General features: G+C 45.1%; 1 protein-coding gene across 2 annotated transcripts in view; it reads left to right on the top strand.

Moving 5' to 3' along the window:
• The first annotated feature begins 474 nt into the window (after positions 1-474).
• TMEM131L (transmembrane 131 like) overlaps positions 475-14,399 on the top strand; it is a 162,007-nt gene continuing 148,082 nt past the window's right edge. For both annotated transcript variants that reach the window (XM_059375078.1, XM_059375070.1), the window contains exons 1-3: positions 475-653; positions 1,351-1,421; positions 9,658-9,701. In XM_059375078.1, the coding sequence (XP_059231061.1) occupies positions 530-653; positions 1,351-1,421; positions 9,658-9,701 (239 nt within the window). In that variant the 5' untranslated portion in view covers positions 475-529. The remainder of the gene's footprint in view (positions 654-1,350; positions 1,422-9,657; positions 9,702-14,399) is intronic.

Raw genomic sequence — 14,399 nt, 5'->3', positions numbered from 1 at the left:
ACTCCCCGCTCCCACCGTCCAGCGGTACCCTTTCGCTCGTGGATAATAACCCGACTGTGCCCGCGTGCCCAAACAAAGAGGAAACCACCCGAAAGTTCCTCAGATCGCACTTGGCGACAGTGGCCTGCTACTGCCTCTCGACAGCTCTTCAGCGACCACTGCACGGCCGCAGACAGAGCCCGAGGACCGCCGATCTGGGAAGGACGCGGCCGCCTGCTGAGGGGCGGGCCCGCAGCCGTGGGGTCCGCGCCCGGGCGGGGCGTCCTGGGCCGCCGCGTTCGCATTGTCCACGTCCCCCCGCGCCCCGCCGCGTTCCGTCCCTCCCTATCTGTGGCGCACACGCGCGCAGGGCGAGCGGCGCGCGCGGGGCCAGAGCAGCAGCGGCCGCGGCAGCAGCGGCGGCGGCGGGGGCGGGGCGGGGGCGGCGCGGGGCGGGGCGGCGCGGGGGCGGGCCCGGGGCGAGGCAGCCCCGGCGCCAGCGAGCGAGCGGCGAGCGCGGCGAGCACCCGAGAGGAGCGCGAGCACCAGCATGGCGGGGCTCCGACGCCCGCAGCCGAGCTGCTACTGCCGCACCGCCGCGGCCGTGAACCTCCTGCTGGGCGTCTTCCAGGTCCTCCTGCCCTGCTGTCGTCCGGGAGGGGCTCAGGGACAAGGTCAGCCTTGCGCCGCCTGTGCTCGCTCGCCCTCTCCACCCCGCCCCCCCTTCTCTTTCTTTTAGGGAACTGCTGAAATCTATAAGACGGCGAGGGGAGGAAGGGGAAAGGGGCAGGAGGAGGAAGGAAAGCGGTTGCAATTCTCGGCTGATAACATTTTCTGACCGCAGCGTCCTCTCCCGCGCCCCCTGCCCTCAGACAAACAGAAAGCTGGGCAGTCGTGGAGCCTGGGGACAGCGGCGCGGACCGCTAGCCGCACGCGCCCCAGAGCCTTTGTGCGCGGGCCCCGGGCGCCCCGGGCGCAGCCCCCGCTTTGTGTGGCGCGCGCTGGGGCCCCGCCGCGGCCCGGCTTCCTGCAGCTTTGTTCCACGAGCCTGGCCGCCCGGGACCCATCCCGCAAACGCCCGCCCCAAATGCTGCGGGATGCGGAGCGCCGTGGCCGGCGGAGCCGCTTCCCCATCTCCGTATCCCCAGTACGCGAACCCCAGACCTTGCACGCTCCCCGCGACAGGGGGGCCGCCGACTTGCACCCCGCTCATTGTGCTCTTGTCCCCGGCTGGCTCCTCCGGGGGCCGACACTTTAAGGAGAGGGTGACTTGTTTTGGTGAGGCGGGTGCTTGGGGGCACGGCAGGGAAACAGGAAGCGTTTCTTTTCCTTGCATTAAAACGCGCTGTATTTTTTTGGTTGTTCGTGCAGCGATTGAGCCCTTGCCCAACGTGGTGGAGCTGTGGCAGGCAGAAGAAGGGGAACTCCTACTGCCCACTCAGGTGAGGACAGCCAGGTGACAGGGCGGGTGTGGGTGTGCGAGGGAGGAGCGGCCGCGAGGGAGGCCGTCGGCCCCCCAGCGGCACCCGCGCTCGGGCCGCTTTGCAAGGCAAATAAACGGTCGGGCCAAGCCTGAACACCTGGCAACGGTGGCCTTCCCAGCCTCCTCCCGCGCCATGTGACAAGGCGTGAGTCACGCCCGCCCCAAGTTCAGGAGGTGGGAGCCCTGGCCTCCTCAGCAGGGCCGCGGGTCGGCCAGGGCAGCCTCGTGCAGGGGAAGGGCGGGCCCCAGGGCGGGCTGGGGGCCTGGGTGCGCGAGGGGCGTGTGCCCTGTTCCCTAAGTGAGCCAGAGCCCTGTGCCCCAGGACAACAAGGAAGACTGATTGCAGAAGTGTTAGTGAGTGGCACTTGCCATTCTCGTGAAGTGGCTTTGCAGTGAAGATGGGACTTTAAAAGGTTGTAGTCTTGGATTTTTTCCAAGTGCCTTTAATTCTCTTAACAACTTGAATTTCAGGTTTGGGGGTTCTCCCCCCCCCATATGATACAATAATTGCATGTGGAAAAATAATTACTAGCATTTCATTGAGAATCCGTGGCATCATACAGGGTTTATTTAGGGCTGCGGTAGATACAGTTCTGCAAGGCGTTGTGTTAAGGTTTAAGGTCTAACGTTTGAATGCAAATGTGCACAATAAAATATTATATTGTCAACTGCTTTTCAGCAGCGACAGTAGTGATCCCTGAATACTCTTTTTTTTTGGAGAGGGGAGGGTTTAATTATAAGGGAATATTCAGCTTGTGTGGGGTAATTTTTAAGATGTTCATTACTTCCCACATTGGTGACAGCACTTAATTCTATGTTGTTTCTTGCGGCTCTTTGGAAAAACAGGATGTCTAGCTGTAAGTCCACGGCTGTGCAGTTTTACATTTGAGTTTCTCCCTCCTATGTGAAGCATTAGAGTGCTGGTTTTGAGACATTCAGAATATTCACTTTAACCAGGACTAATGAATAACAGCTTCAAGGCAGAGAGGTGATTTTTAGAGGAAAATTTTCCTGGACCTTCCCTGAAGGCCAGCATGCTGAATAAGACCAGTCCTTTGAGAAAAAAACCTCATCGGGATGGAGAGCAGATAGTCTGTCCTTCTCTTAAAAGTTTATTCCCAAATGGATTTTTTTTTTCCCCTGATTATAAATAACAGATGTGTATTATGGAAAGTTTGGAAAATACAGAAAGATAAAAAGAACCAAATAGAAATCGTTAATGACTCTACTGAGAGATCCACATATAAAACTTGACGGTTTTACTTTTTAAAAATATAGTTATATTTGTGTGTATCAGAGTTGTTTAAAAGCAGCATTCGTGACATTCTGGGCTGGAGACTTGTGTCTTGTGGAGACTATCCTGGGTGGAACTCTGTGTCTTGGGGGCTACGAGATGCCCAGCTGTTAAAGCATCTCTGTCTCTACCCACTAGATGCCAGTGGCACTTTCTCCTCCCTCCCCACCCCCCCTTGTGACAGCTAAAAATGTCCCCAGACATTGCCAGATGTCCCTGGGGAGGAAAATTGCCCCGGTTGAGAAGCACTTGTGTATATCTATATGCATTTGCATTTTTTACTCAGTTCTGGCCTGTGGTCCTTACTGGTTAGTGTTGGAAGCCAACCCAGACAGAAAGGAGAGTAAATTATAGACACTCGTTTGTTGTAGTATTAGTTGAAGATACTGTGCTCAGAGATGGAAATGTCAAGGCCTATGATGTGATTAATGATTTTATTTATAGCCTTCAGAGTTGTTTTATACAATTCTTAATTTGTGGTTTTGTTTTGTTTCATGTAGAACACAGTTTGTTTTGGTAAAAAAAAAAAAAGCACATAATTTAGAAGTTGTCTTTCTGGAATACTCACTATAAAAGCATTTATAACTAAGCTATTTTAATCAGAGCTATAATGAAAGTGAAACTGATATTCAAAATAATTTTCTAAATACTTCGCCTCTGTCTATATGTCTGTCTTTTAGAGACTGTTTTACCCTGCATGTACCTGGGTGGGGGGAGGGGATGTATATGGATCTATCTATGTAAACTGTAGGTAAACATGCATATGGATCTCTCCAAGCTGTATATATATATACACACGCACTCGTATGTGTATAAACTGCAGAGGGTTGTAAAGAAAGTTATTTTTAGTGGATTCTCTTTAAAGTATTTTGACTTTTTTCCCCCAAAAAACTCCCCTATGTGTCATGGAGTCAGCTGAAAAGAGTATTTATAGGTGTTTTTAAATTTGAGCATTTCTGCTTAATTAATCTGTAGGTTGGGCTCCTTTCAGTCAGGAAGACTCCAAGGCAGAGGCTAAGATTTGTCAGTGATAGGTGAAGTGGGAGCACCAGAGAGCGTGGCATTAAAAAATAGAATATTAACATTTGTCACCATGAATTATTTGAACTGTTGTTTATTTTGGAAATGTTTTCTGGTGATTGGGTCTTTCTTTTTTTCTTTTTCTTTTTCTGATGGGTCTTTAAGTGACCAAAGACTAGAAAAAGGCATCATTAGTAAAACCAAATACAATAATTAAATTGTTATAACCTTCAAGACCCTCTGGATAGGCTTCCAGGTTTTGACTGCTGGTTCCATTCCTTTTCTCAGTTTCTTCATCTGGAAAATGGGGGTAATTCTCTTAGGATCAGCAGTGCTTGAAGTATCCGGAACTTAGTAAGCACTTCACGTATGTTACCTATTCTTTTGGTATATATCTCAGCTGACTCCTAGATTCGGTTGCTGGAGGGCATGGGACAGCTTTCCTGCTTTCCAGGGCCGAGAATTCAGTACTATCATATGTCTACAGGTGTATAGATATGTTATGTTATTTGTATTTTTTTGTTATGTGCTGTTTTATGTGGTCAATAGTTGGCGTAGGAACATAAAACACTTTATCCATGATAATAATGAGAAAGAAGGAAAAAAACGTAATTTTATTCTTAGATTTACAGAATTTTTCCTCTCTTCTGACTTTACTTCTCCCATCCTTTAATACAAAGTGGTGATGGTTAGGAACCAGACACATGTTTTCATTAGCTTATTATCAGGAAATAATGGCCTGTGTGTGAGACACTGCATTGTGTACCTGCTCTATTCACCTTCAAGGTACAAACCCTTCTGTGATCCCCTTGACCTGCTCTGACTCTCAGGCCCTTCCTGACCTTGTGTGTCGTTCCAGTCAGTCCCCTGGGATGCTCCCTCTAGCAGGCCCCACATGTATCTGTTGAATGAAAGGACAAAGGCTATCGCCGTGCCGTTCCCATTGGAGCCAGTCCTTCCAGACCTCTAACTCAGTGGTTAGAGGTCTAGCAGTGGCACTGTTGTCATTTCTCTCTATGAGTTTCTTGAGTGTCTGGATTTCTTCTTTGCCTTGCCTGTACCTTCTTGCCCTGACTGGATTCCCTGTAAGAGAGTTTGGGCTTCTAAGCTTGGTGGTCCCATTGTGGCGGCAGTTGAGGAGAGCCAGTTATCAGTGTCTTGTCCTGTTTATGAGGTTAGTTTCCTTAAGTGTTGGTTTCCTACCATTCTTTGTTTTTGTTTTTGTTTTGGTATGAGTGCTAGCAGCAAGAACGGCAGTCTAGAATTTTTTCTTCTAATCCATTCAGACTTTGCTGAGATGAGAAGGCTCCTAACACCTCCGGTTAGATTTGAGACACTGACATTTTTGCTGAATACAAGCAGCTGTTACCTGATACAGAACCGTTTTGGTCTGGTTTGGGGTGGCTAGGCTTAGTGCTTTTCTGGCCTTGTTTGTTCATCTAGCAGACACTTATCATGGGCCTGACTCAGTTAGACCCCTGGGATACAGCGATTATAAGTAAGAAAGTCTCTGCCTTTAAAAATCTCATGTCTTACTCCCTTAAGTGTGATGGTATAGGTAACGGAAACTGGTAGAAAGAAATGTACTATTGTACATTGAATATCTGAATTCTTTATTATCTCAGGTACTGTGTTACGTAATCACATCTTGCTCCAGTCAGTGAATCATTGACTGGTATTTGGAAATCTTTTTGTCATAGAGATTTATTTTTAGTTTAATCTACTTCCACTGTCAACATAAAAAATAATACCTAACATGAGTTGAGTATCATTGGCATTGTTTCAGCACTTTATGTGTTACTGATACTCACATTCATATACTTAAAGTGTGAAGTGTTATGCTCTGACTTTACAGATGAGAAAACTGAGGCACAGAGTCATTAGAAAAATTACCCAAGGCTGAAGGAATGGGCCAGTGGTATGATTTGAATCCAGGAGACCCTGAGCTTCAAAGCCCATGCTCTTGGCTGCTAGGTCACTGTGTGAGTTTTTGCAGTCTAAACAGTATTGTGGTGGTAAAGTTCCTGGGTCTGAGGGAGATACTTTTGTGTTTTGTTTTGAATTAGAAAAATTTGTTTCGTGAAGTTTTAAAAAATGGTCATATCCACTAGTATTTTTGAAATTTTTGTTTAAAAATTTTTTATGGAGGCATAATTGACATATTATTTTACTTTCAGGTGTGCAACATAACAGTAAGTCTAGTTACCATCTGTCACCATACGTAGTTACAAAGCTTTTTTTTTGGCTTATGATGAAAACTTTAAAGATTTTTTTCTCAGTAACTTTCAAATTTGCGGTATAGTATTATTCACTGGTCGCATGCTATACATTACATCCCCAGGACTTCTGTACTTATTTTATAACCGGAAGTTTGTACCTTTTGACCAACTTCACCCATTTTCCCTGCCACTCCCTAACCCTCTTGGCTCCCCAGCAATCACTGGTCTGACCTCTGCATCTGTGAGCTTGGCATTTGTTCTTAAATTATTTTATTTATTTAGAGTATGATCGGCAGGGGGCTGGGGGGGAAGGGTGGGCAGAGGGAGAGAGAGAGAATCTTTGGCAGAGTCCATGCTAGCATGGGGCTCGATCCCATGACCTTAGATCATGACCTGAGCTGAAACCAAGGGTTGGAGACTCAACTGACTGAGCCATCCAGGAGGCCCTGTTTTTGTTCTTGTTTCTGAAATTCTGTATCTGAGAGCAACCACAGGTATTCTCTTTCTGTTTGACTTATCTCACATAGCATAATGCCCTAAGGGTCCATCCATGTTGTTGAAAATAGATTGCGTTTTTTTAATGGCTGCATAGCATTTCATTATATGTATATGTATATGTACATATATGTTTATATGCATGTACACATATATATGCACACACATACATACCACATCGTTGTCCCTTCATCTTTCAGTGTACACTTAGGTTGTTTACGTATCTTGGCTGTTGAAATACTGCTATGAACAGGGGGTACAGATAGTTTTTTGAATCAGTGTTTTCAGTTTCTTCAGTTAAATACCCCAAAGTGGAATTGTTAGATCAATTTTTAATTTTTTGAGGACCCTCCATACTGTTTTCCAGAGTAGCCACACCAGTTTGCCTTCCCACCAACAGTGCATGGTTGTTAATTTTTGTCTTTTTGGTAGTAGCCATTCTAACAGGTGTGAGGTATATATCCACTAGTATTTAAGGAACAGCTAGACTGTACTTAGCTCTGCAGACATTTACAGAGCATGTACTGTGGGCCAGGCACTGGTCTAGGGGTTGCAGATGTCACGTTGAACAAAAACAAAACCCCTGCCCTCATGGAGCTTGCAGTCTAATGGAGGCATATAGATGGTAAATACGAAGTAGAATAGATTATATGTTCTTTAGTCTGTTAGAAAGGCCTGTATGGTGCTGTATGGTGGCAGACCAGAGGAAGATTCAGCTGATGGGAGCTGGAGTTTTAATTTAACAAGTTGAAGTAGGTTGGTTTGAGAAGACCTAGAAAGCAGTGAGAGATTTGGAATAGTTAGTGCAAGGGCCCTGAGGCACTGCCAAGGGGGTGGGGTAGCGAAATTATAGGATTTGGCTCCTGCCTTTGAGAGCCTGGTGGTGGTGGGGAGATAAGGCTGGTACTACCCTGAGATAACATTCAAGTGCTGAACTGTAGGAACTGAAAGGAAGGAGGCGGAACAGTGCATCTTGGAGGAGTCTATTACTGGCTTAGGGCTGGGAGGGCTGCTTTGATGCCTGCATTAGGGAGGTGTGAATGGGACCTCCTCTAGATCCTTACTGGAGTGACAGCTTTTAAGCAGATGCTTTAGCTGGGAGTCCAGAGCTCCTGGTGAAGTGTGGCTGTAGAGATTGGGATGGGTATGTCAAGGTCATTTGACAGTTGCCCAGTTCCAGGTTATGGAGCTTAGAGTACGTCTGAATCGCAGCTAGGGAGCGGTGGTAGGCTCTTGATATGGGATGCTGGGTCCACACCAAGTGGGTGGAAAGTTGTGACTGATGTTGCAGAAAATCGGTTTTGCGGAGACAAAAGGGGTGGACTGGAGGCAGTGGTCTTAAACAGAGTGAAGAGCGCCATCTGTGCTGGTCATGGAGGCCTGAGGTACTGATGGTGTGGGCTGCTTTGCTGGCAGAAAGGATGGAGAAGAAAGCACAGGTCTGTACCATAGTTCTGTTGAGTGAGTAGGTCTTTATGGCTGGAGGTTAATGAAAGAGAGCAGTATAAGGTGACCCTAAGGTTTGTCCATAGGTCAAGGAGTGCAATGGTATCCTTGACAGAAGGAAACCAGTTAGAACAGAAACCACTTGGCAGGGGCCCGGGATGTTGCTATAAGTCAGTGTTGATCATTACTGTTTTGGGGGAAGACAAAATGCGTATGTGCTAGAGGCATTTTGTGTTGTGGGGAAACCTGCCATGTGCTGGCCACAGCCTGGTGCTGGGCTCCCTAAAGGGGGAGGAGTCTTGCTCTTGGGAAAGATAGGCATTCCCTGAGCAACCACATCTATGATTGAGGAGGAGTTGGGTCCAGTGGTGGGGATTTGGGCCCCACGGTGATAAGCTTGTGTCAACATTGTGAGTGAATTGGTGTAGGGAGTCTGGGCCCAGGAGGACTGTAGTGACAAGTAGGAAGGCAGGGGGTGGAGAGGCAGTAAGTACCAAGAGCAAGAAGCCAGAGAACCAGGAAGGCTCGGTACTCCTGAACCCAGCAGTGACAAGCTCCGGGAAAGAATGGGCAAGACTCTGTCTGCCAGACAAATACATATAGTATTTAATTGGATCTACCCTTGTGTTTCTATTTCAAGTGACTTTTCTTTTTACCCTCCTGGTATATGTCATGTGGTCAGATTTTGGCCTGGTGAGTCTGGGAGAGGATTTTGGAAGTGTTTTTGAGTGTGATGTTTATGCCATTTATAAAATTGATTAGCCTTTTTATGTTGATGTCAAAATATGTCAGGTAGTCAGGTATCCATGTAGGGGAATCTGAGCTAACCAATCCCTTTTCTATATATATATATATATATATATATATATATATATTTTTTTTTTTTTTTTTTTTTAAATTTTATTTATTTATTTGACAGAGATCACAGTAGGCAGAGAGGCAGGCAGAGAGAGAGGGATGGGGAAGCAGTATCCCCCCTGAGCAGAGAGCCCGATGCAGGGCTTGATCCCAGGACCTTGAGATCATGACCAGAGCCGAAGGCTGCAGCTTAACCCACTGAGCCACCCAGACGCCCCTCCCTTTTCTATATTATCATTAAACTTTATTTTATGCGATTCAAGTTAAATGTTAAAAAAAAGGCTTTTGGAGAGAAGAGATGTCAAAGTAGTTTTGAGATTATGTTTAGGTCATGACTTTAAGCAGGAAGAAACTTTATTTACACTGTCTGAGGGATTACATGGCAATTTATGGCTTTTAGGAGTATCATTTTTTCAATAATGAATAAATATTCATTAATATACCTGCTGCTATCAATATCCATAAATATTCATTGAATACCTGCTGTGTATCAGGCACTATTTTTTATTTTTATTTCACTTAAAAAATTTTTTTTTCCAATATTTTATTTATTTATTGAGAGGGAGTGGGAAAAAGGGGAGAAGCAGAGGGAGAAGGAGAGAGAGAGAATCTCAAGCAGACTCCATGCTGAACATGGAGCCCGATGTGGAGCTGGATCTCACTACCCTGAGATCAGGACCTGAGCTGAGATCAAAAATGACACTTAACCAGCTAAGCCACCCATTTTTTTTTAGGCACTATTTTTAGACATTCGTTACAAGTTCATCATCCATGTGAAATTTAAGAATTATTTCTTTTGGAGATTTTTGCGTTCTTTTGAAATAACTGTCAAACCGTGTTTTTTCGTTTGTTTTTATCAATAGGGTGATTCCGAAGAGAATATGGAGGAGCATTCTCAAGAACAGAGGTAAGAAAAACAACAGGAGCAAATACCTGCATTCTCAACATTGCTGCTCACTTTGGATGCTGTCTGAAGTCTTGGTATATGTACGTTTATGTTTACATGTTTAATAGATCAGTGATATGCCTTGCTTTTTGGCGTTGGGGTGTCTGTGGTCTCTAATAATTAATATATCTTTGTTTGAAAATAAGGTTGTACAGAAAACTGTTAGAAATATCTACCCCATCCCTGATATTCAGCTTTGCATTTTCCACGGCGTACTTATGCTGCCCCCCTTTTCACAAATACCTGTTTAGCATCAGGCATAGTGCTGGGTGCTGTGTGTAAAATAAGGACCCAAACCCGTGTTGAATGTAGTGGTGGAGTCAGACGTTACTGTAAACAAAACAAAATGGTTGTGATTACACTATCGACAATCAGATTGCCGTGGTATAGAATAATGAGGAAGATCAGGTGGGGCCCCTCTTAGCAAGTATATTTGAGCTGAAGGCTATGGAGGACTAGCCACGCAGCAAGCAGCAAATGAAGGGAGAGTGCTCTGGGCAGAGGGAGTGGCAGGTGCAAAGGCCCGGAGGTGGGAGGCACTGGCAGCATTCCAGGAACTTGGAGAAGGCCAATGTAGTATGTAGGATACTAAGGTAAGGTAGGACCTTAGAAACCACAGTAAGGAGGTTGGGTTTTATTTTTTTTAAGGGTGGTATGATTTGTTAATGGATTTAAAGCAGGGGCTAGCAAATCTAAAGGTGTAAACTAGATTTTTAAGAGAATACCTTGGGACAGTTGGTTAAGAGTTTGCCTTCCGCTTCTGTCATGATTCCAGGGTCCCTCTCCGTTTGCTGCTGCCCCCTGCTCATGCTCACTCTCTGTCTCTCTCTCTCTCTCTCAAACAGATAAGTACAATAAAAAAAAAAAAAACACAAAAAAAACTTCGGTGGTGGAGCAGTCTCCGTCACTTGTCATACTGGGATGTCTGGTCGCTTGGAGGTACACGGAGACTGGGCACAGGGATTTCTTTCGGAGAGTCAGCTTCTAGATCTCATTATCCATATAGTCTTCTAAAACTGATCTGTCTGAGGTTACAAGCTATCCTTTTCTACCTCCTCTTTTATAATCTCTTTTCCACTTCATAGGAGAAAGACAGACTTCTTCCCTAGCCCCCATCTTATATGTGCTCCATATTGGGCAAACAGAGGCATGATTTGAAATACTGGCATTGGTTAGGAGAAGCGATTAACTCTGACTGGATAACAAATTCTTTTCTAACGCTGGTGGTTTTCAAACCTGACCACAAAATTGAAGGGCACAATCAAATCAGCAATTGATAGATCATCAGCAGTTATTTTTTAATGATAGATCACTCTGCTTTTTGGGTAAACAGGGAGTTTAGAGACTATAAGGACAGTGCTGTAACAATTCTCCTTCCATTCACACCCATTTATGTGAACAAGCTTTTTCAGGGCTTACATTTAAAAAAAAGTAGACAAGAAAAATAATAGTCACATGAATCAAGGATGGAGGTAAGACACTTTCATCCATTTCTTTAAGGAATGCATTTTCAGTAAATTTGTTTCCTTATGTCTAATCACCTGTCAAGACTTACAAATTTGTTGGTTTGATTGGTTGTTTACTAACGAAAATTATACTGGTAACTCAGAAGAAAAAAATATTTAACACTTAAACCCAGTAAGTCACAGGAAATTTTTTTTCTTAAGACTTTATTTTTATTTATTTGACAGACAGAAATCACAAGCAGGCAGAGAGGCAGGCAGAGAGAGGAAGGGAAGCAGACTTCCTGCTGAGCAGAGAGCCCGATGTGGGGCTCGATCTCAGGACCCTGGAATCATGACCTGAGCTGAAGGCAGAGGCTTTAATCCACTGAGCCACCCAGGTGCCCCAGCACAGGAGATATTTTTAAAAGCCCAACATTTCAGGTGAAACACATAGTTTTGTTTCAGAAGCCTTTCAACATAATGATGTACATGTTAGGTTAAAATTTTTGGAGGGAGGGGCTCCTGGGTGTCTCAGTTGGTTAAGTGTCTGCCTTCAGTTCAGGTCATGATCCCAGGTTCTGGGTTGGAGTCCCGCATCGGGCTCCCTACTTAGTGGGGAGCCTGCCGTCTCCCCTGCTTGTGCTTGCTCATTCACTCGCTATGTCTCTGACAAATAAATAAATAAAATATTTAAAAAAAAAATCCTTGGAGGGAATATCCAGCCATACAAGAATGCCTATTGGTGTGTTTAAAAATATGGACGATGATAGGACAGCTGGCTGGCCCAGTTGATACAGCAGGTGACTCTTGATCTTGGGGTCATAATTTGGAGCCCCATGCTGGGTATAGAGATTACTTAAAAAAAAAAAAAAAAAGAATGATGGTAGATTTCATTGAGTATTGTTCAGATTCCATTGCATATATATATTTTTAAAATATTTTATTTATTTATTTGACAGAGAGAGAGATCATAAGTAGGTAGAGAGGCAGGCAGAGAGAGAGGGGGAAGCAGGCTCCCAGCTGAGCAGAGAGCCTGATGCGGGGCTCGATCCCAGGATTCTGAGATCATGACCTGAGCTGAAGGCAGAGGCTCAATCCACTGAGCCACCCAGGCACCCCATCCATTGCATATATTTTTAAAAGTGATGGTGAGTTTTATTTAGAAAACTGTTATTTATAATATGGCAGAAATGAGGGGCGCCTGGGTGGCTCAGTGGGTTAAGCCACTGCCTTCGGCTCAGGTCATGATCTCAGGGTCCTGGGATCGAGTCCCGTGTCGGGCTCTCTGCTTGGCGGGGAGCCTGCTTCCCTTTCTCTCTCTCTGCCTGCCTCTCCGTCTACTTGTGATCTCTCTCTGTCAAATAAATAAATAAAATCTTTAAAAAAAAAAATATGGCAGAAATGACATTCTATGCAGCCATTTAAATTCATAATATAAAATTTTAAATGTGGGATAAATATATGAGGCAGAATTCAGAGTTTGCCATTGTCTTCTGTTTGAGTGTAGGGGAGGGAGCAAGGAGAGGTGAGGATTGCTGGTGGTGGTTCAGACGAGGCTGGTGGGAGTTGGGAAGTTCTGAGATGGATTTTGGGGGTGGAACAGATTCATCAGTTGCTGAATCAGTGGTAGAGCAGGAGGGGAAGAGAAGTAGTCACAGAGGTCTTCTAGAATCTGGCTTGAGCATCTGGAGGGGATGACAACTGAGATGGGAAAGGAAGTAGGGGAGGGAATCAGGAACTTTGGTTGCCTCATAGGAATGTCAAACTTGATTTGACACGTTCCTGAGGAAGTGGTACTGTGAGCCCCAAGCTAGGAAGCTCTGGGCAGCCTCCAGGGGTGGGCGTATCCAGCCTGTAGGCAGCCTGGTGTGCGCCTTAGCTTTTGTTCTCTTCTGTAGATTGCTGTGCTCTCTTCTTTCTCATCAGTCACAACTGGTTACTTTCCTCCGTTTTCTGTCAGACTTGAAGTTATCAGTAGATGTTATCCCCGTGGGTCTTTTTACCTAGTGTCAGAGTGCTGGGGAAGGTGTGTGGGGTGGGAGAATGGCAGTTACTCAACACAGTGGCTTTCAAACTTTCTGACAGTGACTCACGGTAAGGGATATATTTTACATCATGTGCACCTAGCTACCCATACACATATATCTGGATGTATGAACTGAGTACCTGTACTACCTGAGTCATACTCTTTTTTCTTTTTTTTTAAAGATTTTATTTATTTATTTGACAGAGATCACAAGTAGGTAGAGAGGCAAGCATGGAGGGGTGGGGGAATAGGCTCCCTTCTGAGCAGAGAGGCTGATGCGGGGCTCAATCCCAGGACCCTGAGATCATACCTGAGTTGAAAGCAGAGGCTTTAACCCACTGAGCCACCCAGGCGCCCCTGTCATACTCTTTTCTATTTCATTTTTTTATTGTGATGAAATATATATAACAGGTCCCATTTAAACCATTTTTAAACGTCAGGTCTGTGGCATCGAGCTGATCCACACAGCTGTGCAACCACTCACTACCATCCATCCACAGACTTTTTCGAATTAATTTTATTTCATGTAAAAAGAAATGCTGGTTACCTCTACAGGAATGATTTTAAAGGTTTTATTTATTTATTTGAGAGAGAGAGAGATCACAAGAAGGCAGAGAGAGAGGAGGAAGCAGGCTCCCCGCTGAGCAGAGAGTCCGATGCGGGGCTCGATCCCAGGACCCTGAGATCATGACCTGAGCCGAAGACAGCGGCTTAACCCACTGAGCCACCCAGGCGCCCCTACAGGAATGATTTTAAAATTTCTTAATCATGAATCCCATTTTGATCAGCCCTGATTTATATGTTTCAATCTCTCAATATTAACTATTTTGTAGTATTTTGCTCTTACATTATCGCTAGTTGCTTTCCTTTTAACTTGGCTTCCAAACCTCTTCCTCTTTGTTTCTTCTGGCTTTTTTTCCCTCCCGCCCTCCCACCTTGGGATTTGTTCCTCATGTGTAAAGACTAGATCACGACAGGGGTGGATGGTACTCTTAGAGAATTTTCTTTGTGTCTGTTTCCTGAAGATGTAGGTTCTGGAGCTCTTTCCAGGAATTCTCACTGTAAGTGTAATGTCCTGTGATAGGTAAATGAATCACCTAAGTACTTAGTATTCATTTACCTTTACTGCACTGTTGAGAAATTTTTTAAATGAAAATTTTAATACCTCCAAAGCTCATATAATGTCTT

The sequence above is a fragment of the Mustela nigripes genome, chromosome 1 (genome assembly GCF_022355385.1).
Source record: "Mustela nigripes isolate SB6536 chromosome 1, MUSNIG.SB6536, whole genome shotgun sequence".
NCBI lineage: Eukaryota > Metazoa > Chordata > Mammalia > Carnivora > Mustelidae > Mustela > Mustela nigripes.
Note: the sequence above shows the minus strand (reverse complement) of the source record. Positions and strands in the feature narration are given on the sequence as shown.